The sequence below is a fragment of the Hibiscus syriacus genome, unplaced genomic scaffold, assembly GCF_006381635.1.
Source record: "Hibiscus syriacus cultivar Baekdansim isolate YM2019G1 unplaced genomic scaffold, ASM638163v2 tig00116951_pilon, whole genome shotgun sequence".
Taxonomy (NCBI): domain Eukaryota; kingdom Viridiplantae; phylum Streptophyta; class Magnoliopsida; order Malvales; family Malvaceae; genus Hibiscus; species Hibiscus syriacus.
This window is the reverse complement of record NW_024063482.1, coordinates 4,871,727-4,898,761: the sequence shown is the minus strand read 5'-3', so window position 1 is coordinate 4,898,761 and position 27,035 is coordinate 4,871,727. Positions and strand designations below refer to the sequence as shown.

The 27,035-nt window shown below is 32.8% G+C and overlaps 4 protein-coding genes and 1 pseudogene across 4 annotated transcripts; 1 reads left to right on the top strand and 4 right to left on the bottom strand.

Annotated features, from left to right (window-relative positions):
- Positions 1-2,144: 2,144 nt before the first annotated feature.
- On the bottom strand, positions 2,145-5,216 carry LOC120188842 (putative MO25-like protein At5g47540). The gene is made up of 11 exons (XM_039192229.1): positions 4,964-5,216; positions 4,681-4,842; positions 4,467-4,585; positions 4,211-4,285; positions 3,528-3,621; positions 3,347-3,406; positions 3,189-3,257; positions 2,982-3,080; positions 2,846-2,890; positions 2,374-2,476; positions 2,145-2,282 (listed from the first exon to the last, which is right to left on the bottom strand). The coding sequence occupies exons 1-11, from the start codon at positions 5,081-5,083 to the stop codon at positions 2,182-2,184; spliced, it is 1,047 nt and encodes a 348-aa protein (XP_039048160.1). The 5' UTR covers positions 5,084-5,216; the 3' UTR covers positions 2,145-2,181.
- A 1,726-nt stretch (positions 5,217-6,942) lies between these two features.
- On the top strand, positions 6,943-8,236 carry LOC120188843 (rho GDP-dissociation inhibitor 1-like). Its single transcript, XM_039192230.1, has 5 exons — positions 6,943-7,341; positions 7,442-7,508; positions 7,592-7,810; positions 7,892-8,016; positions 8,106-8,236. The coding sequence occupies exons 1-5, from the start codon at positions 7,186-7,188 to the stop codon at positions 8,184-8,186; spliced, it is 648 nt and encodes a 215-aa protein (XP_039048161.1). The 5' UTR covers positions 6,943-7,185; the 3' UTR covers positions 8,187-8,236.
- Positions 8,237-9,705: 1,469 nt separating this feature from the next.
- LOC120188659 lies at positions 9,706-10,790 on the bottom strand (annotated as a pseudogene).
- A 4,806-nt stretch (positions 10,791-15,596) lies between these two features.
- LOC120188567 (1-aminocyclopropane-1-carboxylate oxidase-like) lies at positions 15,597-17,012 on the bottom strand. The gene is made up of 4 exons (XM_039191956.1): positions 16,803-17,012; positions 16,492-16,718; positions 16,083-16,416; positions 15,597-16,023 (listed from the first exon to the last, which is right to left on the bottom strand). The coding sequence occupies exons 1-4, from the start codon at positions 16,905-16,907 to the stop codon at positions 15,748-15,750; spliced, it is 942 nt and encodes a 313-aa protein (XP_039047887.1). The 5' UTR covers positions 16,908-17,012; the 3' UTR covers positions 15,597-15,747.
- A 7,875-nt stretch (positions 17,013-24,887) lies between these two features.
- LOC120189046 (60S ribosomal protein L13-1-like) lies at positions 24,888-25,761 on the bottom strand. Its single transcript, XM_039192384.1, has 3 exons — positions 25,735-25,761; positions 25,369-25,527; positions 24,888-25,281 (listed from the first exon to the last, which is right to left on the bottom strand). Exons 1-3 carry the CDS (start codon positions 25,759-25,761, stop codon positions 25,060-25,062), a joined length of 408 nt encoding a protein of 135 aa, XP_039048315.1. The 3' UTR covers positions 24,888-25,059.
- Positions 25,762-27,035: the final 1,274 nt, after the last annotated feature.

Here is a 27,035-nt window from a genome sequence, read left to right as displayed (position 1 = left end):
ATCAACATCTGCTACTGCAATGATATTCTCTAAATTTGAGGTTACATAGAGAGTACCAGTCTTCTTACCACGAGCAATGACGAGTGCTAGTTTGGTAATCTTCCATTCACAGCCTGAAAAGGTTGTGACATATCCTTCTCCATCAAGATGTCCTACATAAATCAAATTTCTTTTGAGGCCAGGAATATGTCTCACTCCTTTTAGCGTCCAGGTGGTCTGGTTTGGCAACTTTAATCGGATATCTCCTTTTCCGACGATCTTCAAGGTTTCATCATCAACTAGATGAACCCTCCCAAAATCACCACTGACATAGTTCTCCATGATTTCTCGGCATGGGGTGGAGTGGAAAGATGCCCATGAATCCAAGATCCATGATTCAATCGGACTATTGACGCTTAGAATCATGGTATCACCTGTCTCCTCTGTCATGTTGGCAGATTCCTTTGCGCCGGTATTTTTCTTCGGTGCTCGGCAATCTCTTTTAAAGTGACCATTCTTGCCTCAATTATAAAAGGTAAAATCTTTCTTTCCGGTTCTTGATTTTTCCCTTCTGGATTTGGATCTGCCATGATTTGAATTTCTTTATGAAGTTCTCCCTCTGGACTCCGTATGCAAGGCTGAGGAGGTTGATGCTTCACCCGATTCTCTCCGTCGAATTTCTTCTCTCAATACCAAATCCCGAATATCGTCGAATTTTAATTTGTTGTTTCCCGACGAGCTGCTAATTGCTGTAACAGTAGCATTCCAACTGTCTGGTAGAGATGATAAGAGAATTAAAGCTCGAACTTCATCATCGAATTCAATTTCCACAGAACTCAACTGAGTTGTGATTGTGTTGAGTTTATTCAGGTGTTGAGTCACTGATGCCCCTTCCGCCATCTGCAAATTGAATAATCGCCTCATTAAATGAACTTTGTTTGAGGCCGATGGCTTATCATACATACTGGAGAGAGCCGCCATAAGACCCGCCGTGGTATTTTCCTTTGCTATGTTGAAAGCAACATTGCGGGATAACGTCAGTCAGATAACTCCGAGGGCTTGTCTATCAAGAAGAGCCCAGTCTTCATTCTTCATGCCCTCTGGTTGCTTTCCTGAGAGAGGTTGATATAGATTTTTCTAGTACAGAAAATCTTCAATCTGCATCTTCCAAAAGCCAAAGTCTGTACCATCGAACTTTTCAATTTTCATCTTCCATTCGTCTGTAGTCATCGCTCCCACTCGAATCTGGCTTCGTTTGGATCATTTCTGACAATTCTTGCGAACCACCGTGTATTAGAACACCTCCGTCGACAAATTCGTATCGCCGACAAAAATTTTCACTATTCACGAAATTCACTATTCATGTGAATAGTAATGAATAGTAACCTCGCAAAAAATTGATAAAATTCACAACCAAAAGCTCTGATTACCAGTTGTTGGGAAATAACCGAGTACAAGTAATTTTCCTATAACCAGATTAGTGAAAATGCGAAATAAAAGCGGAAAAATAATACCCGAAATTGATAACGAAGTTCAGCCAATTATGCCTACGTCTCTGGATTGCTGTAGATCTTTTACTAGAGAGAAAATTTACTGGTGTTTACAAAACACTCACTACTCACAAGAAAACTCTCTAGTATTGGGAGAAAGAAATGATTTTGAAGCTAAATGGGTTAGGGTATTTATAGTTGAAGTTTAGGGACTAATCTTGTAAATACTCTAAAATGTACATGGACTAAAAAAGTAATTAACCCTATTACATTTTCAACAAAAGTTTGCTACAACCACCCCATTTGCGTTTGAATTCACGATGGCTGCCAAATATTGTTGAAAAACAATATTTGGCTTTTCAACTCCAACAAATAATACATAAGGAATAAGGATAATTTAAAGATAAAGGAAAGAATATAAATCACGAGGAACATAACACTCATGCTTTTGTTTGAATTAATTGATTAGGACATCCAATATGATGATGTAATTAGGAATTTTATTTACTATCCTTGGTGGGTTTTGGGCAGTGTTCTTCTTCTTCTTTGAATAGGGGTTTTGGGAAGTGTTTTTAAGGAAAGAGGATATTGTAGGATACTTTTCATGACTTAATTTTAATCTTTCAATTGTTGTATTGTGATTTAATTAACAAAAATAGCTAAAATATTTATAAAAAAATGAAGGAATGAATGACAAAATTAACATGGAACATTAGAAAGACTCTAAATCATGGCATGAACGATCCGCGGGTTGCTGCAAGGTAGCAATCTCTTTGATGATTTGAGATTTGTCGGCTTCAAATTGATCATCCTCTGCAACATATATATTTACCAGATTTTTCCATTGATTTTACAACATATTATTAGTTGAAATTTAGATTTGATTTCAATATATATATATTACCTTTATCAATATTGAATTCGCCAAAGAATCGAAGAAGTTTGCTTCTATTTGTGACAAGGACACTGAGGATCTCCGGAGGCTTATTTTGATTTGCAACAAACAGCTATCAAATGTGGAAGGAAAATAAATGTTAAACAAAACAACAGGCACAATCCACAGTAATGAAAATAGGGTGTGATCGAGCTGAGCTGAGCTGAGCTCGAGCCGTATGATGCTTGAGCTTAACTCGATGTTTGGGGCTCAAGTTCTGTTCAAGTTAAATTCAATTAAGCAAGTTCATCTAATAAAAATGAGTTTGATTTTTATGTTCAATTCAAACTCTTTTATTCAATCTGACCTTAATTAGGCTCAAAGCTACTCGAGTTATGTATTAAGGTATCGAAATTCAGCTTAACTCAGTTTGACTATCAAGTCAAATTCGAGTTTTATTCAAAGCAAATTCAAGTAGCTTACGAGCAAGAAAGTGCTTTACCTTGAACACATGAAATGTATCCAGTTTTATTGTCTTGTTTGAATCCTGCAAATTGGTAAGCCAAAATGATCAGATTGGCATACATATATACATACATTCATGCATGCATGCATGCATACATAAGGAGAAAGAGTACCCTAAGAAGATTCATCATGATCCTCATGTGTTCCAAGGAAGTCACGTAACGAACCATAACAGCTGAATTTGAGCGATCTAACAACATATCTCCAAGGAGCTGTCACATTGCAAAATCAAAAGCAATGATGATAAAGTTGGTAAATTTACTTTATTTTGGGAACCCAAAGTTCTTACACATCTCCCCAGCAACAATAGTATACTATACCTTCACAGCATGTCGTCTGGTGATGTAACTTTCCGATTGCAGCAGTTTGGTGTTGTATTCATGGAAAAACTGTAAGAATATAATATTTTCATCAGAGATTTAAATGGTGGTTTCCAACGTTATGTTGCCAAAATTGCATTTTCAATCGAGCGCTTTACCCAGTCATAATTTGCAGAAAGGAATTCAGCCACAGTAGATTTATGCCTTGTCAAAAGCTCCTGAAGATATGTTTTTATGTGTCACTCAGGAGTTCATGCTTATTTTTTTTATGCGCGAACTAAAACACGCATAAAAGAAGAAGAAGAATATTGTACTCAGAAGAAGAATATTGTACTCAACTTTAAAAGTGGCTTGAACATCTGATGCTATGTCAAAATTTGGATTCTGCAGATATTGAAAGAACTTCTTCATATGGTCTGATTCCAAGACATACCTGTAAAATCAACCCACCAAAACCATCAATTTTTAGCTTATTTCCCCCCGATAACCTGAGCGAATTATTAGCTCTATAACTATATATGCAAATAAGCAGCCACAATGGCGGATGTAGCCTTTGTTCAGGGTGCATAAAATCTGAATTTCTTTATATTAGTAGTTTATTTTATTGAGGGTGTCCACCTTGAAATTTCATTTGTGTCTATCACATACAAAAAATTTATGTTATTAATATAGGCGTGCCCACCTGAAAAATATTCCTAGATCAGCCACTGAGCAGCCATGGGTTCAAATTCTATAGTTTTTGCTAAGTTGTCTGGTCCTTATTGTGAGTGTCGGACATTGTTCGATTCCTTTCTTAGAGTGTTTCATATATTCAGAGGATTATACCTATATTCCTTTTAATTCTTAGCAGATAATGGATTATGAAAGAATTGGAAGCAAATCAATTTGAAGATCATAATTAACCATGTTAAATGATGTGTATGATCTTTATCACCACTCTCAATTCACAGATTAACCTTTTGTGAAGCATTTTATCAAACAATTTGAAAACAAAATACATATTAACCTTTTTATTTTCTTACCTAGCAACATTCTGATGGCGGATGCACTCCCTTAAGATTGAACCATAAGTCCATGCAATATCACCGTCTTCATAACTGATTCCCACACAAACACAACCGGTTAGAGCCCGGAATTTGATTCCATTGATTCATAGTCATCTTTCAAATATCCCATGATCCTCAAAGTCGAGTGCCAATATCAAAATCATGCAAGTTTTCTATGTATTTTGATTCTGATTATACATCGAAAACGAATATTTCTAGAAAAAAATCTTACCCTGGTAACAAAGTATCCATGATATCCAAGTTATTTCCCAGATACTCGGAAGCAATTACTTTCGAATTCACCTTTTGTCTTTGTAGATTTGCAATCACATGGATAACATTTTGACGGGCCTGCAATCGATTCAAGACCCGAAACTCAATATTTCAAAAAGAATCAAAGAAAAACGATTCGTATTTTAATAGTTCTTATAGATTCGAATGCTTACCCCAGAATCCAAGCTTGGAAGACAACTGATGAGAAGTCGGAACGTATCCTTTTGAAAGAATTCTTTGGTTAATTGAGCACATGATTCTGCATTTGGCTCTATTTGTCCATCCCCAAAAAGAACAGTTCTTATATCCAATAGCAATTTATCCAGTTCTGCAATCTGCACACAATTTAATATATACATCTTTATTCGACAAAAGATCATATATTATATATATTCTAAAGAGAACGACAACGAAGAATCGGATAAACGGAAATCAGCAATGGTAAAGGAAAAAAACCTTCTCTGCTCGTTTCTTTTCGCGGGTCTCGGTGTTACCGTGGACGAAAAGAAGAAGCTCATGCAGGTACTGCACCATCTCAACCGGTGTCCGAGGTTTGGCTTTGAACAACCCCTTCATTTTTCCTGATCCCTGAACCCTCAATTCTCTTATCCCTCTAACAACTAAGTTATTATCTCAGATTGCTGTAGTTTTCAAGGCTTTGGCAATGAAGAATGTATGGATATTAGGGTTTCAGGAGAGGAAGATGGTTTGATATCGAAGATGCCAAGGAAATGAAAATGGAGTCAAAAATTGCATATCATCTTCTTCTTGGAAGGAACCATCAATATTTCATATAGGATTAACGGAGAAGAAACATATATTTTTGGGATTGGAGCTTGTTTTGAGGTTTGCAAAAGGAGGGTGGTTAGTTAGTTATATTATATTGGCTAAACTACACGTTTAGTACCCAGCTGTCACTTTTATTCCGTTTTGTTCATCAACTATTATTTTTTTCAAAATCATACCCAACGTTATGTTTTGGTTTCATTTTGATCATCCGCTTTAAAAAATTAACATAATTTTTGACATGGTATTTATAAAAAAAATTATGATGCCATAACATTATCTTATGGTAACATGCCGATACCACTGTTAATTTTTTAACAGCGAATGACCAAAATGAAACCAAAACATAACTTTAGGTATGATTTTGAAACAAAAAATAGTTGGTTGATCAAAATAGAAAAAAATAATTGGGATACTAAACTTGTAATTTACCCTATTATATTATATAATTGGAGAAACTGAAACAAGATGTTTAAATTAAGAGGTTCCATGTTGATACTTTTGTTTAATCTTAATTTAGTTACTTGTGCTAGAATGTATGGAGATCATACATTTTTCCATTACAATTCTTAAATTTTTATAAAAAAATTATTTGATATACGTTTTGTGTAAAATTTAGTATATACAACTATATTTATTTTAAAATTATTCATCTTATTTAAAAGTTTAAGGTTTGTACAAATCAAGCGATCTCGGTTGTTAAGATCGTTGCTATCTTTTAAGATGATCCTAAGTTTGGGCATGACGTATATAGGGCTATATAAACATTCATTGTTAAATGATTGAGTCTTTCGAATATATACTATCTTGTATTCATCTCAAACTAACAAAAAAAAGTTCAAAGTTAACGACATGCATGTTGATTCACATCATTTAATGACTTAAGTGATTCAATTGACAAAATTGAAAGATTGATAAGATTAATATCCTTAAATAATTATTCAATTTTACAACTTGTATTCTTTAGTGGTTGGTCGTCCTCCTGAAACTTTTTAATTATAACATAATTTAGATTTTCTTTTATTTTTTTTATTAGTAATTTATCTTTGTTCACTAACTTTTTTAAAATTTATCCCCGTAATATAAAATTTATCTTTGTTCACTAACTTATTTACGTATGTTTCTTATTCAGAATAAAACGTTTTTAGGAATGCAGTTTGAACAGCAAAATTTTGTTATACATCCAATCTTCTTGTTATATATATGCACAAAACTTTTCCATGCAAATCTTTCATTATTAGTATAATGGATAAATAAATAAATAAAATAAGTCATGTTTGTATATTTTGTTGCAAGAGAATATTTTAGACCTTTAAATTCAAATGTTGTGAAAAGGATAAATTTTACTGTTGTTTTTCTAAATGTGAATATTCAAACGGTAAAAATCATTCAGTAGATTAAAAAATATTATCTTTTAAAAAAAATTAGATTGATATTATTCGTATCATACAATCATATCGAGGATGTGTTTTATAACGATCTCTTCCTACAGTCAAGTTCCTCCGTCCACGGCGATCAATCGAAACTCTTCGTCTGTGACATGGAACAGCACTATCATTTCGGAACACCACATGACCATTTCTTACGGTCTAACCTTTCAACAAAACAGGTAACAAACCAAGACCAAAGACAACCTCAAAAGCTGCCCCCTTTGCTTCTCTTTTAGGCTTCGCCTTCCACCTTCATTTCTGAGTTTTTCAGCAAACCAAAACTCTACCCCACACCATCAAAACAAAGTGGTCGACCCATCGGTTGCAGAACAGACATGTCTTGTGCATGGTCTTTGGTTTTATGATTCTTTTTCACGTCTCTTTTGTTTTAGCGGACGACATAAATTAATAGTAATTTGTTGGTTGGTTTACTTTTGCCTGTTTCCTGTTGATGATCGGTTGATGTCTTTGGCGGTTGTAGCCGGTCCGGGTTCCAGTAATATGGATAGCAACACTGAGAAGAAGACTCATGAGGGTGAGGAAGAAGAGGATAACGATGAGAGCAGTTTGCATTTGGGTCCACAGCGTACTCTCAAAGAACAGCTTGAAAAAGATAAGGTTAATTCATTTTTGTGTTTTTCAACCATATATGTATGTATTACATGCATTCAATTTTTTACTGTCATATTCTATGTTGGTGATGGTTGAGCGAGTGTAGGATGATGAGAGCTTAAGGAAATGGAAAGAACAGCTTCTTGGAGGTGTGGATATTAACAACATTGGAGGTACTAATTATGTATGTATGTATATATAAATCCTATGCATACATGGATACTATATGAATTTGGTTTTGTGGATTTGATTGCAGAAACACTTGAACCAGAAGTGAAGTTCCTTAGTGTGGCAATCGTGTCTCCCGATAGGGCAGACTTAGTTCTTGCAATCCCTGTAGATGGAAAGCCGCAGGGCTTATGGTTTACACTGAAAGAAGGTAGCCATTATCGCTTGAAGTTCACTTTCCAAGTTAGCAACAACATCGTATCTGGTCTCAGGTACACCAACACTGTCTGGAAAACTGGTGTCAAAGGTAAAATCTACTCAAACCCTCCTACCATGTAAGAATAATTCTTCCCCAAAACCCTAGAAAATACCTCCTTTTCTGTTCCAGTTTATAGCACCAAAGAGATGATTGGAACTTTCAGTCCTCAGTTAGAGCCTTATACACATGAAATGCCAGAAGAGACGGCCCCATCTGGGTTTTTGGCTAGAGGATCATACACAGCAAAAACAAAGGTTAATTCATGCCCAGCACATACTCGTATTCGACATTCATCGAGCATCTCTAATTTCAAGAAACATCGATTTTGTCGTTGTTGTTTCAGTTCCTTGACGATGATAACAAGTGCTACTTGGAGATCAACTACACATTTGACATCAAAAAAGATTGGACATCTGCTGAGTAGATCAGAACAAGATTTGATGATCAGTTCATGGAGTTACTGCATGTTCTTGTCATGCCTATATATATATATATATATATATATATATATATTCACTTTTCAGACGATTTTTCCAGCAGCTAGTTTTGTTCCCCACAATAAACACAAGTGATGAGATGAGAGGGGTTTCACTTGGGAAATGTTTAAGCTTTTTATGAGCAAATTAAGTTTAATTAGCATTTTCTTGATAAATTAATGATGTCTAGAACTCTAGATATTGTTCTTGTTCCATTCTTCTATTCCATCTATGTGCATATATTAAAAATGAGTTATCAGTCAATGATTTTTTTTATCATCAATTTGTTCTCTGTATGATTTTACAATTGTTATCATTTTTTTTATTTTTATGATTTTATTTGAACTTTTTATGAATTTAGAGACTCAACTTAAAAACTACATTATCTTCTTTCTTAAGGGGACGTTTAGTTCACTGAATGTAATATTACCGTTTAGTTCACGGAATATAAGATTACCTTTTGGAATAAGATACCTTTAGGAATAAGATTACTAGAATATAACATTACTTTGAAAATGTTGTATTTCCTTGTTTGGTTTGTTTAGTAGGAATATAAGATTACAATATTTATTGGAAGAATATAAGATTACTTGAATGTATATTTTATCAAATTATTTTTGTGATATATGTTATTTTTAACAAGTTTAACTTTAATAATTAAATTATAAATATTTGAATAAAATTTTATAAAATATTTTAATTGTTATACTACTAAGTTTAAAGAAAAAAATATATTTAACATATAATCAGTATAATTAGTATATCTAACTTATAGTTTTAAATAATTTCATAAATATCATATTTATTTATATAAAATATAGTATAATATTCAAAATAATATTGTGGTCTCGAGTCGACAAATATATTATTTTTCAATGTCTAAGATCTATTTTTTTAATAACTCAAAATTAGATATTATTTTAAATAATTAGTTTTTTTATAACAGTAATAATTTTTACCTCATAAAATTATAAAATGACTAATATACTAAATATTAAAAATATAAAACAATTTTAACTATTGTTTATTAATATTTTACTAAATTAAACTCTTTATATATTACTATGATTAAGTTTATAATTTTGAGTAAAATGTGAAAAATAAAAAATTGAGAATGTTCCATATAAAAAGAATTCATTATTTCAATGATATTTCTATTCAAAGTTGTGTGAATTGTTCATTGCCTAAGAATTTGGAGGCAATGAGATTCCCACAATTTTAACCAGAAAATACAATTATTGGTAATAAATTATTAGCCGATAATGATCTTTTCCGACCAAACTTGAGAACACAATCCGGAAAAGATTATTCCCCTTGGTAATGATCGAGTAATCGAAGCAGACAAAATTCGAAACTTCAATGATAAAATTGAATTTGGGTGATCAAAATAGAAACACACCGAAAATATGACGAGCATGACATGCTGTTTACATGTATCAAACGGATATAATGCTCGGCGAGCTGTTGTTTCAAAACCATCTCCATACAAAGTAAAATTGAGAATTCGAACACAGTTTCAGTTTCAGGAAAATCAACAACATACACATCTAACAATGATACACTTTCCATGGGATGTATCTCACACACTATAGGCTTCACAACATCATCTGCCCAATCTCTGTTCTAACATTTCAACACAGGGATCCGAACACAAATTACCTTAAATCTTATCGATATCTTCATCTTCAAACTAGATGTAATCATCTGCACCGCCGTCATCCTCCTCATCAACAATGCCTTCGTTGAGACGGGTGTCCTCCGGAAGCTCACCGTAGGCTTTCAACAGCCTTGCTTCGTCAGGCGTGTACTTCAGGATCACATCAGCCTTGTCGCCCTGATAGTCTTGAAGGCCAACGAGAATTATATCGCCGGCGGCAATCCAAACCTTCTTGTGCATTATCCCGCGGATATGACAAAGACACTTAGTACCATCGATGCACATCGCCTCGCACCGGCCATTGCCTAGCATACGAAGCACTTGGGCGTACTCCTGCCCGTCTTCCTTGAACATGAGTTCACGCTTCGTTCTTTCCTCTCTTTCTGTTCTTTCCTCCTTTTCCCTTGTTCTTCGGCATTGTTTTTCCTTCTTGTGTTTTTCCTAAGAAACAAACAATACATTTTACATCATCCTTAAGATGCCATGAAATTGAAATTGTTTTAATACATGTAATCTCTCCGCAAATAACAAAGTAAAGATGGAATTAACAAAAAAATCATCAAACACTAAAGAAAAACTAGATACTCCAAAATTCCTATCTCATGATAAAATTTTCTGAGGCCTGTATATATGCACAAAAAGGCTAGAAATCATTCTTGAATTCAGTATTGCATTATCAAATACCAATCATCACAACATAACGCTGAAAAAAGTTAAAAATTTTAAGGGAAATTAGCATCAATTTTAGGAGTTAAGCAAATATTACGGGAAACTTGAAGCCAGAAACAAGCGAGAAACGAATCAATATTGATCAAAATAAGAAAAAGGAAACAATACCTTCGCGCTGCTGCCGAACAAAGAGGTGAAGACGAGAGAGATGGTAGAAGAAAGTGAATTCCAAAATCCCCAACCCTAAGCTTAGATGAGGACAACTCCACTCACAATCAAACGTGTGGGTTTTGATTTGGTCCGGGCCGAGTTTTAACAAAGCCGATCTAATCTCATATTCCATATGGGCTTGTAATTTTTTTTATTTGATTTAATTTGGAGAAAACATGGTTGTAGGTGTTGAAGTTTGATCGATTTACATTTTAAGTATTTCCATTTTCAGATAATTTATGATTTTTAAAAGAACTATGAGTAAGGATGTTCATTGGTTGGATCAGTTCGATTTTTTAGCTCACTCGAATATGATTCAAAAATTAATTCTCTCTATTCGTATTTGATTTAACTCGAGTTTAGGAGGATTCCACTCAACTTGAAATTTAACTCGTTTCAATTCAAAATCTGCACCCGATGCGACCTAAATATATATATATATATATATATATATATATATATATATATCATTTTTATTATATAAATGAGGATCTAATTGAAAAAATATATAGAAAAAAATATAATTATAATTATCTCCAAATATATAAGCTATAATTATAATATTATGCCAAGTAAGATGAGACTGAATTTTCTTATCTTAAACTTGAATTCAACCAAACCTGATTTAAATCTATAAAATCAAGTGTTCCTAAGATGTGTTCAATTATTTGAAGCAATGGGCCAATTCGCTGCCCTCCTGCCTCAGCCCGTCTCCTTACATTCCAAAGGACATGTTCCCGGTTGCGCTGCGTCTGCTAGGGTCACACGGTCGGGGTCCGACTTCAGCTTTGTCCGAGAGCATTTGAATCCCACGCCACACATTTCTTAATTTAAATTCCCCCACCCCCAACAACAATTTCTGTACATGTTTTACGTGGCTAGTAGTTTTTGTTAGTAACACAAAGAAACAATATCTTCTATTAATTGAATATTGATTTTTTTTCTTTAGATAAATCAAGAATTTCATTAAAAAAATATAGTCAAAACTACAATAGCCAGAATACTACCTCAATTAAGAAAGCCCACGCTCAACACATAGCCTCCTATTTACATTATCACCTTTATCTATACAAGTATTACTTAGTTTGATGCGAATTATATCTTTTATATGCTCAACTATGATCTCACTTGAATGAACAACACCCCTAAATTGTCTAAAATTACGTTCTTCCCATATACTATAAAAAAACTAGTCCAAGCAAGCTTTAAAATACGAACGATAAGTGACTTACCTCTCCAATGCTCAGCCGTCCAACACACAATCTACTCTCAACTCGTATATCTTGGTTGAAAGTTGCAAGTCCTCATGATCCCCTATCAAGCACTACAAGAATAAGGACACTATGCAAACAAGTGATCTCTTGATTCCTTCTCTTCCCCACACAAACCATAAATCTCATCCGAGACAATATCAAACCGCACTAGCTTATCCTTTGTAGGCAATATGTCCAGGAAGGCCATCCAAGTGATACTCGAATGCTTAGGGAAGTTAGTAGGAAACCAAAGAAGTTTGTGTCAACTCACTTTGCCTATCATATCACGAACCCTCTCCCACACTCATCTACCAATAACAACCGACCAATCAACAAAACCATCAAACAAAACCTCAACCTCATCTCTCAACTTCATCAATTTCCTCATTACCCAACTGAAATGAGACTTACAATCAACAAACTTGTAATCAGTCCCCTTTAAAGGGAAAAAATATTGATTGTTTTAAATGTTTAAATATATTTTTTTAAAGTTTTAGGTTTGAGCAGTTGTATCTGCAAGATGTGTATGCATTGTCAATGATTAAAAAAGATTCCGAACAAGTACTAATATTGAAATCACCTCATACTATTCAAAAAAAATATTTAAATATACTCTTTTTAATCTATCTTCATCAAATAATTGGCGGTAAACCTACACATGTGCTTCTTCTTCACCATTTATCTAATTTGGTTTGTGTTTATGTCTTATGACTAGGGGTGTTGAATCAGTCGGTTCAATTAACTGACCGAACCGAATTTTCGAAAATTCATTAAACGATTTTTTTCTTTTAAACGTTAACCGAACTGAAATTTCTTCAAAAATTTTAAACCAAATAGAACAAAGTTCGTTAATCGATTGGTCAACCAAATTAACCGTAATGTATAAATAATATATTTATAATCATCAAAACATCATATATTTGTTCTCGTAATCGAAAATGTCGGAAAAAATAATACCAGTCTAACATTATGTAAAAACATGGAGGTTGAGGAGTGTCATGACTCATGCCCCACTTTTCTTCATGAAAAGCCGTGGTCTATAGATGAATGGTGGCAAAAGAAGAAGCTTTATCCAGTCAAAAGGTTAAGCAATAAACGAGACAAAACATGGCTCAACTTATTGCTGTTTATCTTCTTTGTGTGGTTCTCAAGAGACGGGATAATGCATTGAACATGTCCTAGATTTCGTCCATGGTGCCACCACTTACATCTATTCATGTAACATGCAAGAAGAATCCACCACCTCCATTTCCTTTTCTTTCCTCCAAAAAGAAAGCCAATTGCGATTGGGGGAGGCTATTCTAATCCAAAAATAATAATAATAAGTGATTTTAATTACGGCCAAACATATAATTTCATGTTAAATGTATAAACTTTTAAGAAGTTATATTAAAATTTTAAGGGATGTGAACCCATCAAACGATATATTGTTCTTCATAGAGGTTTCGGATTCGAACAGTTATATTTGAAGGGTGTGTGAGCGTTGTTAATGACTAAGAAATATTATGACTAGATATTACCTTGTAATCACCTCATATTACTTCATCAAAAGCAAGTCTGATTGGGGAGGCTATTCTAGTCTAAAAAAAGTATTAAGTGATTTTAATTACGAATGAGTGTGAAATTTGATTATTAATATAAAGTATAAAAAAATACCTAAATCCTATAAGAATTTAAATTTTTAAAAAAACATAATTATCACTAACATCCTTCGATTCATCTCTGACTTTTAATGTGATATGAGTTGTTATTTACCATCCTTTGTTTTGATCTATTAAAGATGTTTTTTTAGTCTTTATTTTACATTGTTTTCATCACAACTGCTCCACTTCGATTAGTTTAGTTGCAATGCCTTATGTCGATTGTAACCAGGGGCGTGGTTGGGGTGGCGCGAACTGCGCGACCGCACAGGGTTCCCAAAAAATAGGGTCCCAAAAAAATATATATGTAGTGGCGTTTTTTCAATAAACGTCACTATAGATAGACTTATTGTGTCGTTTTTTCAAAAAACGCCACTATTATTGTGCAAGCCCAAAAAATGCCATATATATATAGTGGCGTTTTTCCAATAAACACCACTATAGATGGACCTATTGCGACATTTTTAAAAGAAACGACACTATTATTTCCCCGAAATCGAATATATCTAAAAAATAGGGCCCCTTTATAAGAATTTATACAGGGCCCCCAAAAACCTAGCCACGACCCTGATTGTAACTACAATGTCGGATAAGTGAACTGAATGTTGCATTGACAATACCTGTCACTCTTCATATTATAATTATTAATTTAATTGTACTTTATAATTATTAACTTTGTAATTGTAATTGTAATTGTATATTGTATTAATAATTTTAAAATATATTAGTAGTCAAAATTAAGTGTTATTATATACTTGAAAAGTATAGTAATACAAATGAAAAGTTTGCAAATATTTATGAAAATTCCAAGTTCATTAAATTTATCAACAAATCATTAATTTTAAAATAATTGTTCATGATTCATCATATTTTTAATAATACAATTACATTATTTTTCAGATCCAAATTTACAAGTAGGAGATGTTGGCCGTCTAATTGTTGCATTTGAAGCTCGCCTGGCCAAAAACAGAGAAGAAAATGCATTGAACCTTCGTCAAATGGAATTGGAGGTGTACATGTGCTTCTTCATGTGGATTCGCTTTGCAAATTAATTTATTATTTGTCATTTTGTTTTAGTGGGGAATAAGGACATCTTATCATTTTGTTTTGTGAAAACTGTTTTTAGGTTCGAGATCAAAGGATTTTATTTCACAGCTCAATTAGTAGAGCACAAGGCTCTTAATCTTGTGGTCGTGGGATCGAGTTCCACGGTGGGCAATTCATAAATTATGACTGTCGGAGGTCTTCCACGGAAGCTGCTCTCAACCTGGCGTTGGGGGCAGCCTATTACCTTACCTCCTCCTCATCCTATTATATATGGGAATAGGGTTAGCTAAAAAAATTTATTTTTAATTATTGTCGGAAATTGTCAATTACTAGTATCTTTCAATCTTCATTTATTTTTAATTACTAGTATCTTTTGAGAGATTTGAGGTGTTTGTTTGATAATTAGAATGGTGAGAAGATGAACAACATAACTCGAAACCAGTCTCATCGAACAACTATCGAAGGAGATTAAAACATTAAAACATAGAATTTTTAAATGATTTTTCATTAATCTTGAGTGTATTTCATAGAAAATCAATATGAAGAGAAGAGTGGAATGCAAACATTTCGACATTAATATTCAGACAAATGATGACTAATGATGGACGACAAATGACAAATAACTAATCGTGGTGACCAAAGGAATTGATAAAAAAAAATTACAAAAAAAAAGGAAGAAACAACTATCTTATTATATCATTAATGATTTACGATTCAATATCTTAGTAAAATCTAAAATTAAAATTTAACGTTTATAGTAAGATATTGTGCCGTCATTAGCACAAAATTATTCATTTATATGTCAATTGAAGATATAATATTGATCAAAATTGTTTGTAAAAGAAGGTACAGACAACACAATCAATAAAAACCAAAGAAAACTGTGAGGCGAACCCTTTTTAATACATAAAACGACAAAACATTATTCATACAATAAAACCTCTTTTGACACTAATAAATTAACAGTGCAACACACAGCTATGGTAAGAAAAGTTTAACATAAATGAACATCGAACACCTATAGTACTCTATTTTAAGCTGTTGCAATGGGAGCAGTAGTCTCCACGGCTTTCATGGCTTCAAATCTTGGTTCTTTGGCTTGGAATTTCAACCCTGCATACAGTTTCATGTAGTCCTCAAACACAAATTTGGGGTAAACTTGTTTCTTCTCTTCCTCCACCAGCTGCGGTGCGGGACAGATTATGGCGTCGTTTCCGGGATTGTAGAATGAAGCTATTGACATCCGAGCTCCGTTGGTTTGGGCAATCACTCGGTGCTCTACACTCTTGTATTTCCCATTGGTCATTACCTGCATAGTCGAATAATTTAGGAATTTAAGATTTAGAATTTATGATTATTAGTAGTTACCTCGAGCTGATCCCCAAGATTGATAACAATGGAGTGGCGAAGTGGGGGAACATCGACCCACTCCCCGTCTTTAAGAAGCTGAAGGCCGCCGACCACAGGGTCTTGGAACAGCAATATGATGCCGCCGGCATCGGTATGGGCTCGGAGTCCTTTGATTTTGTCTGGTGTCGGACACGGCGGATAGTTGCTAACTTTGGTGCCAAAGGTTGGGCCCTTTGCCCCATAGAAAGCCTTCTTCAAGTACCCTTTTTCAAGTCCAAGATTCTCACACAACAAGTCCAACAGCTCCTCAGCTAGCTTCTCCAATTTCGCAGCAAACTCCTTCATCACCTCCCTGCATTTATTTAAATTTGTAAGTTAAGGACATCAAGTTTAAAAGGTTTACAATTTGGTCCCTGATTTATTTCACCTGTATTCATCGGTGAGATCTGGGATTTCAGCCATGTTTGATTCAGGGAGATGGCGCAAGAAAAATGTGCTTTCCCAGTCCATATCTGTAACCTCGGCTTCGAGACCTTCGAGTGCCTTGCTCGCTACGAGCTCTTTGAACCTCTGTTCCATGCATTTCTTGTAATGCTCTTTCGTTAATCGCTCGACGGTGTCGAGAAAATCATGGGGAATCCCATGGTCGAGCACCTGAAAACCAGCACAAAAATCGAATAAATAAATAGAAAAGACAGTGCAAAACAGAGTATATGCACTTGGCGCCATATCTAGTACCTCAAAAAAACCCCAGTTTTCACAGGCATCTTTGATTTGATCCATGGCTGCAGCTCTCTCTTCACCATTAAGCTTCTCTAAGTTGATCACCGGGAAAGTGGTCATTTTCTCGGGAAAATTCTTTTTTGGTGGCTTAAAAGATCACTCAAAGTCTTCAATCGTTTACTTTGTATGGGAAAAATGCTCAGACTTGTTCAATGCAAAGTGGAAGAAAGGAGGAGGGGTATTTATAGAAGATTATAGCTTAGGTTTAAAGAGATTACAATATTTAAGAGCTCTCAAGCTTGAACGCATGTAAATGCAATTACTTTTAGTTAAAAGATTACAAGTTAAAATAACAAAATGTACATTAATTATTAAAAAAATTATAAAAATTATCGACAATCAGATGATCTAGTGAGGTTGACTTTAGATCCCTCAAGGTGTTAAGGAAAGTCGTTATGAATGGAGCAAATAAAATTAAAATGGTCATTGCTATAATGAAACTTTGCAGTATTAAATCTTAATCAATCGATTAATAGATTGAATATATATAATTAAATCTAAAATTTATCATAATTAAATGCATAAAACAATGAATACAATAACTCCTTTTTGTACAGTTTGACCAAATAAAAATCACACAATACTTAAAAAGTGGACCATAAATGTTAGGCAAAATCTATTGCTAAAGTCGCTTTGCCTTGTTGAAGTAGCTCTCTATGATGCAACTCGACCACATTGATAAAAATAAATTAAAAAAAATAATTGAAATATAACATTAATATAGGAATGTAACATGATTTTTATAATATGAATTATTATTAATTATATTAATTTTTTTATAAATGTATAATATTTTAAATATAATAATACATAAAAATAATATGAATAGAAAGGGCATGTCCTACTCCCTAGAGTGGGATTGAACCTACTTTTGAAATCTCTTTCTTTATTAACAATAATTTTGACCAAAACTAAACCCTTTGGTAGTACCTAAAGGAAGCTGCTAACCTTTCACACCATGCCAAAATCAGATTATTTATATGAAATCTTGTGAAACTGTCCCATATATATATATATATATATACTAAAAATCAGATTATTTATATGAAATTATATTGTTGATATATGCAATTGGGTAAGCTTTTGGGACTACCAGCAAGCCGTGTGGAACATATTTGAGTCTTCTATAGCTGGATGATAGGGACTTTGATGTGTGTTAATTTAATACCTCTTTGTGGAAGATTTGGACTTTAAGGTCTATCCGTTTAGTTCGGTTTTATGTTTAATAATCCTTGACGTCGGGTTCGAGCATGTGTACGGTATAAGTTTTTGTTGTCAAAAAATTAAGAATCTTTGTATTCATTTAGATCACTTTATATAAGATAAAAAAAATTTGAACATAATTTATTTTATAACTATCTCATATTACTTAGAAAAATAATGTGAAAATAGAAAATAAAAATTATATTCACCAAACATATTTTTAAAATTTTCAAAAAATAGAAAATGAAAAATCATTTTTTTAGAAATGAAAATAGAAAATATTTCCAGAAGCCAAAAGAATCCGAAATGAAAATAAATTATTTACTTAGAAAATAGAAAATATTACGAAAATATTTTTAAAAATATTTTTTTAGAAATGAAAATAGATGCTAAAGTGACTATTTAATTAGATGTTAGAGGTATTTTTAACATTATATGTTTATATTTTTATAAATAAATAATATTTTAATATTAATGTTAATTATTTTAAAATATAATATATAATTAAATAAAAGAAATGAATATATAAATACAAGTGCAATACACACGATAAAAAATAATTTATCTATATATTTTGGTCCATAAAGAATCCGAAGCTGTCGCACTCAAATTCGGTTTATAAACTGTTAATTGATATAATATATTTATATCAATCTGCAATAGTCAAAGTAGAGACCATCTAATTTTGACATATTATAACATAAAATGTATGAAGTAAAACATAATACGACATAAAGTAACAAGACATATGTTAGATATAAGACCAATTGGTCGTGAAACAAATTATATAAATATATTTTTAAAATGAAAGTTACAATAAAAAATAAATATAAAAAACAAGGAATGTGAATAATGGAGTGAACAATTACGGTAAATATTTTTTCTTTTTCAAATCATTATTTTACTCCCATAGAATATGATCATATATACTTTTCCATATTTTTTGTAAATATTAAATTATATATATATATAAGGTTATCTACGTATTTATTAATAATACTAACAAATATATGATAAATAAAATAAGAAAAATGGTTCATTTTCATGGTATTAAGTTTTGGTGACAAATTAAGGGTCAAAGCAGGGGACCGAAACTTCCTTTGAAATAAATTCGTATTAATTGTTTTCCCCCACTCTTTTGGTGGGTACTTTGTCATACATTTGAACAATTGAAAACTATGCTTCTCCAATTTGCATCCACATGTTTTCTCTAATTTCTTAATTAATATATATAAAAATAAATTAGAAAAAATTAAACACATACTATTTTATAATCATTTATGACTATTAAAAATAGTAATTAATTTTATTAATTTCATGTATAAATATATAATTGTCCCAATTTTTTTTTCTCTCCAACTATACACGTGTGTATATAGTTAGGAAGGAATTACGTTTTAGAAAATAGGACTTTTTGACAATTAGAACATGCTCGCACGTGTGCTTTAAAGGCTAAAGCCAATTGTCCTAGTTCTTTTTTTTTCCCAAATTGACCATGATTTTCAGGACCATTTTTGCATACTATACAAGTTTTTGCTTTATTTGTATGTAGTGATGTAAATAAAGATATACAAAATATTGAATATGAATACTTTTGTATATATAAATAACTGACGTATTTTATGAATTTTTAAATCTTGATTTTAGAATTAAAAAATTTATAATTAATGTATCAATTAAATACTAATTGCATATAATTGTTACATGAAACACGAGTCGTTGCCAAATATGAAATTCCAAAATCATTACTCTCTTTTTAAAAGATATGTATGATAGGATGTCTAGCATCATCACTTTTAAATTTTAGTATCTTCGTTTTTTTTTATTTCAGATGTGAGATTAATGTTTTCATAATCACCTATCTGAGGCGTGAGATTTAAACCATTAATTTTGCTTAAAAGACCTAACGTTTCATTTCATTAAATCAATTGGTTGTTGATAACTCATGAAATATATTTAATTATTACTTGAAAATAATATAAATAGATAATGATTTTTTATACTATATCTAAACTATTTGATAGAAGATAATGTAATTGAGTGAATGTATAAAGGTAAGTGAGTGACTGTATAAAACATTGGATACCGAAATTTTATACAATGAAATGAATTTATGATTGAATTAGAATGAGGCCAATTAGGTCTATGGGCCATTATGAATACTTCTAGTGAAGAAAGAAAAGGACATGTCTCGGGCCAGTTTGGATAAGTTTGAGGCCACTCTTAGCATGTCGGATAAACTTTTAAAATTTTAAAAAATTATAAATTTATAAAATTTAGGAAGTGAAAATATATTTTTAATTAAAAATATAAAAATATATCTAAAATATATATTAATTTAAAAATTTTAGGACCGACTCTAATCACTCTCGCTTCGATCTGTACCTACTTACTATCGTATTACGGAATGGACCAAATCAAACTACAAAATACATAAATGTCACCTAAAAAAAGAAAATATATGATAATTTGCGTATTCATATATGATTCTTATATATATATTATCATATTATAATTTAATTATTAGTTTTATAATATATTTAAATCAGACCATTTTTATTTTTTTTTGATAATTAATAGTAACAAATATTTGTTTAAATATGTTCAAATCTATAATTTCTAGATTATTATAATATCAATGTCGACTGAACTAAAATTTAATCAATTTTTATAACAATACCCTCAATCGAATCAATTCAACCTCATTCTTATTTTTCTTTATTATCCATTGATTTGTTACATCAAATTGATACTATCCATCACATTTATTATATTTTCTTATAATGAATCTAAAATTTAATGTTTGAAATATAATATTTTTGAGTCATGACAAAATCACTAATTTTACTTTTTTATTTTATCATTAATATTCAATTAATTTAGATCGAGTGTTACAAAGGTTTGTTATGATTGTAACATCCCAAACATCGGGTCGATGACCAAAAAGGTAAGAAATGAAAAGTTAGTAGTTAAAATGGATTAAGTTAAAAAGTTCAATGATGAATTTTTGGAAATTATATTCAGGGCTTTTTAACAAAGATGGAAGATTTAAAGGGCAAAGAAGTCTTTTGACTGAAATGAATTAAAAATTCATTTTAGGAGAGATATTTAACATAAGTATTTGGATAAGAAGAGTTATTTGGAAGCTTTATATTTTTCTCTCCTTCTTCCTCTTCCCGTTAGCTCCATTTCAAAGGTAAGTTGAGTTCTAGCTGTTTATTTCTTGAATCTTTAAGTTGATTTTTGTTCTTTGGGTGTTATATAAGCTTAAGATGAGTAAATTAGAAATGAATTTGTAAAATGGGTGATAAGATGAATTTTTGATATGGTGTAGTTTCTGGAGTTTGAGTGATGAATTTGACTTGTTAGTGATCAAACTAAAGAGTTAGGAGTAATAGGAATGATTAAAGACTTGGTTGAAATCATGTTATGATTTTTAGATATAAGAGTTTTAGTGGGATTTTGTATGTTTAAGAGTAGTAAATGAAGACAAATTAATTTGGATGTTTAAGGTTGAGTTTAAAAGCTTAATGAGGGATATAAGTAAGAGATTTAGGAAGATTTTGGTTGATTTTCGAAATGAAAATAGCAATTATAGGCATGGAGTATCGATACTGGAAGAATAATACTGATACTTCAAGGCAAAATCATTGGAATTCGAAGGGTGGTATCTGTATTGGTTGATTAGGGTATCGATACTGAGTTGAGAGTATCGATACCATTTTCAACATAAATTTCCAGAAAGTCAAAATGGTATTGGTATCGGTATCGTAGGGGGTATCGATACCATTGAATGGAAGTATCGATACTGTGGTGGTAGTATCGATACTATTAAGCATGAAATGAGAAAACAAGTGTTTCTTGCAGCTTAAGTTAATATGATTGGATATAAGTGATTCAGAGTATGATATTAATTTTCGATTGTTTTGTGTAATTGTTGAACAAAATCAACTTTCGGTCAGTTCGACATTATAAGTTTCAATCAAAAGTATTAAGGATTTCGTTAGAACTTCAGTGAGACAAATGTGAGTGCAACTTCTCGGTTTCGTATTAGAATTGAGGAAGGCTTGCGATAAGCCAACCTCAATGTTTTCGATCGAAAACCTTTAAATTTCTTTTGTGTAATATTTTACAATGTTTTAATTAAATTATATTATTTAAGCTCTGCTTTATGATTATGTGTATATGATTATGGAAATGTGATCTTTGAGAATGTCTATCTGAAAAGATCCAATGTGAAAGTGCATATGTGAATAAGAGATATTTTGAATAATGAATGATAAATAATTATGTGGTTAAAAGTCCAATGTATATATACGAGGATTGGATGTATAAATGACAAGCTTGGTAACAGGAAACTGCCTGGTTTAGAGCTAATGGATCAGCCAACCCAACATACTCACTGGCAAACATTATTACTCTGCGGGAAATGTAAAGGAGCTCTTTGCCTCCTTTCAGCATTCTTGCCAACCAGTAAATCGCTGCATTGGCATCACTTCCTAGTAGACTAGGGGTGTAAACGAGCCGAGTCGAGCTCGAGTATTACTGAGCTCGACTCGACTCGAAAACTTTGAAATGGAACTCAACTTGACTCGAAAACTCGCGAGCTTAAAATTTTCAAGCTCGACTCGAACTCGAAATCCTGAACTGAAGCTCGTGAGCAGCTCGAAAAGACTCGAAATGAAGAAGAAAAAATTCTTAAACTTAACTCGATTGAAGCCTCGAACTCGAACCTGAACATTAAACACATGAAAATCTTATTGTATTTTTTTATTAAAAAAATCAATACATAAATTTTAATATTATTAATAATTTATTTAAAAAATATTAATATATTATATTTTCGAACTGCTCACTAGCTTTTCGAGTCGAATATCAAGTTGCTCGTTTCTGCTCGTTAAGAACTCGAGTCGAGGTCGAGCTCGATTCGAGTCCATTTGATCCGAGTATTTATCGAGCCTTGATCGAGTCCATTTGATCCGAGTATTTATCGAGCCTTGATCGAGTCGATCTCGAGTAGCTCACGATCTGTCTCGTCTCATTTATAGCCTTACTTCTTAGCATCGACTTGTGGAGTGCGCTGATCAAGTTGTAATGCTTGCAAGATGCTTGCATTGGAGTGCTTCTCTAACATCATCCTTTGTAACAACCGCTGCAAACGAACTGATCTCGTTTTCCTCACTTCCCGTCGACTCAAAATCCCTGTCTGTCTCTATCAAAGAGTTCAAAGGTTGAGTTAATGCCAAAAATGGCATTGAATGTGGTTAGGCATGGTCATTAAAGGTGATATGGATCATCATTGTTACATATTTAAGCTTTATAGTATTTACTGCATGCTGGTTATCATCTCTGTTGCCTCCTATACATCTGTTGTTCGCAATAATATCAGCTTTTCGATTGAATAACATTTTGATGAATGCTGGAGTATTTCAGCTTGCTTTTACTTCAATCTCCATTTACCACGCGCAATGAAATCTGATATTCTTACCTTCAACTCTACTACCGAAGGCTAAATTCATTCCATGCTCGTTTGACTCCATGGCGTATAGAAATTTAGTTAATGAAGCTAAATTCTTGCTTTAAGCCGAGGCTCTGCTGAAAGTCATAAATCCTTGCATTGAGTCGCGTCTTCGAGGAAACCCATTTTTTTAGCCATCAGATTACTATTAACTAATAATATCACCAATCGAGACCAATGCAGCTAAATTGTCCTAATTTGGTGGGAACTGGAATCCTAGAGGTGGATTTTTGCCGCAGGCATATATGACCTCCATTGCAATTGACATTACTATAAAGACGTCGAAAAACCTGGTCCTGATTGCGTGCAAAGGTAAACAAAGCCCAACAACCCATCAACCACAAGGCAACGAGTGTCTATACCAATGTGCACTAGGCCACCTAACACCGCTACGCATTCAAAACTTGAGCGTGTCTACCAGGAGGTGATGGCAGTAACGGTGGCATCACAATTATTGGAATCAGTGTACCTGACAGGTTTGGATTAGGTGTAGGGGGTGGAGGTATGACCACATAGGCAACAACAGCAGCATTCCAACTGATGGAGGCGGAGTTGGCTGGCTTGGGATAAGAAGCGAGCAAAGGTCCCATGCCGAGAAGCAGAATGATCAGATTGACTAAATTATATGCTTCACCATCTCCAAACTTCAAAGGGGATCCATTAGCTTAATTTATTCACTTAGTAACCAATGCACTTATAGCGGAAATGCAAAAGGCAGACAAACTGTCACAGACCCCACATAGCAAAATCTAATAGCCTTACTACATTTTTCAAAATGCTAGAAAATACCTTTAAATGAGATTACAAGTAATGAAGCACAATATTAAGGACCAAATCCAAGGACAAGAGTAACCACATGATCTTTCTAATTTTAACATAATATTCCAATGTCAAAAACAGCTACAAATATATGACTATGTAAATGTCTGCCTTGTAGAAAATGTTCACATGCATATTTAGACTTCAGAGCTACAAATGTTCATATGCATGTAATGAGATTACGAGTGACGAAGTATAATATTAAGGACTAAATCCAAGGACAATAGTAACCTCCTGATCATAACTTAAGCACAATATTTCAATGTCAACCAGCTGCAATGTATGAATATGTAAATGTATGCCTCTTAGAAACGTTTACATGAATATTTAGATTTCAGAGCTGCAAAAAAAGCAGAAGGAAGAAGATGAATCTAACCTTGTGGTTCAAAATACGTATGAATACTTGCATGGCAAACTATTAATTCAGGTATTTCAATCGAATAAACCAATCATGAATGTGTGTGTGCTTAGGGGAGAAAAAAATAATGAAAGAAAAATGGTATAGATAATAGGTCTCACATTTCAGGTCATTAATGAAATTCTCAAAATCTAGCTTACAAATGTAATACCAAAGTTCTCTAAAACTGTTTTAAACTCATCTGATAATACGGAAACAAAAAACTAATTCTTTTGCCATATTAAATAGCAGAAGATAGCCCTTGAAAAACAACCTTACTTCTTGTCTTCTTTCTCAGCCTCGGCAGCCTTCTTCAATCTGGCACCAATATGGCGCTCATTCATTCGTTCAATACGAAGCTTGTTGTAGGCCTTGAATGACTTCATCCCCTCAGTGACCTTCACCAGCTCAACAGAAGGCTTCTCACAAGAAATGGGCATGTATGATCCTTGGACTTGGGTTGCAGTGGCAAGCTCCTCGGCAGTAGAATCACCAGCCTACACAAACACAGAAGAACAAACAACACTTTAAAACACCAAAGATAAAATCATTCAACAATGCAAAAAGACCCACACAAAGTTTACCTTAAACTTGCGAGCACGTCGCGGGAAGACAACGAGCTTGGCCTTGTAAGTCTTCAGCCTCTGAACATTGGCTTGAAGACCTTCAAGAGATCGATTCTTACGACGGTGATCAACTGCGATACCAACGGTAGGCGCCAATTTCTTCGAAATACCAGCAGCCTACAACGGCACAAACAATATCAAGATGAGAAATCCATCTTATCAAACGTAACAGCTACAAACACCATTTGAAAGCTAATAAAAGTACCAACAAGATTCATTGTTCTTGCTGTAAAACTATAAACTTGGTAGTCGACAAGGGTGTAAATGATATTTATACTAGAATAAATAGAAAACCCTAAAACAAGAGAAAATAAAAGTGCGCACCTTAAGCTCTTCAACGTAAAGGTCCATCAGTTGGCCTTGGGAAGATCCTCACGGCCTTCTTTTGTCTCGCTGCAAATCCCAAAACCACAATTATAAATCATTTTTTCTATTCATAAAACGCATTCTATTAAGTTCACAAAAACGGATAAAAATAAAAAACCCAGAGTACATTCAGCTCACCGATTCTTCTTCTAGCCTTTCTTGCAGGCTGATTAAACCAGGTTTTCACATAGTTCTGCCAATGCTTCTTAAAATGGCCATTTGGTATAACGTTGTTATGCTTAACCATGGCTTACCTGTGATTAAGTATGAAGGAAAAAAAACAATTTGCTAAATAATAATAGCAATATGAAATGAAAATTGTGGAAAAGGAAACCAGGTGAAACGAAAGGGAGAACCTTTGGCTGTGATGCTGACCCGAGAGAGAAATGTAGGAGAGCGGCGCACAGGAAAATTTAAGCTCTTGGCTTCTTTTATTAGGGTTTTTCTAGATAGCGGCGGGTTTGCGTCTGCATTAAGTGGGCTTAACAAAAATCGAAGCCCAAAGAAGATAAACTAGAAAGGTCAAATTGTATAGACATCCTCGTAGTATGTATCTTTTAACGGATTTATTCCTTAAGTAAAATCAGATGTTCGAATCTTAACATTTGCAAATGAAACAAATTAAATTGGGAGTCTTTTTCATAGTAAGCCTGTATAAAATCAAATCTGAATTAGTCGAACAATAAATCAAATATTAATGATTCAACATATTGAATATTGGAAAGATGATAATACTTAATTCATATAATAGTTGGGATGAAGGTACATCGAGAGTGGAAGGGGTTCTAACCCTTTCAAAATTATTTGGTCTAATAGTTTTTAGGTCTTTATTAGTTTAAACTTAAATAAAATTATATTTTTGTTCCTATATTTTTAGATTAAATGTCTAATAAGTCCTTATTATATTGAACTTAGGTAATTTGTCATTCTCAATATTAGATCCTAATTCTGTCTCTGGATAATAATATTAGTATAATCTATTGATAAATAACATGTTTAAATTTTAGGGTAAATTATACAAATGATCCCCTGACTATAAAATATTGTTTTATTGAGTCTCATGACTATTAAAAGTTACAAAATGGTCCTCCGACTATAAAACATTGTGTTGTTGAGTCCTCCGACTATTAGAAGTTACAAAATGATCAATAGACTATTCATATGTTTCAAAATCGTCATTTTAGTATAATCTATTGATAAATAACATGTTTAAATTTTAGGGTAAATTACAAATGATCCCCTGACTATAAAATATGTTT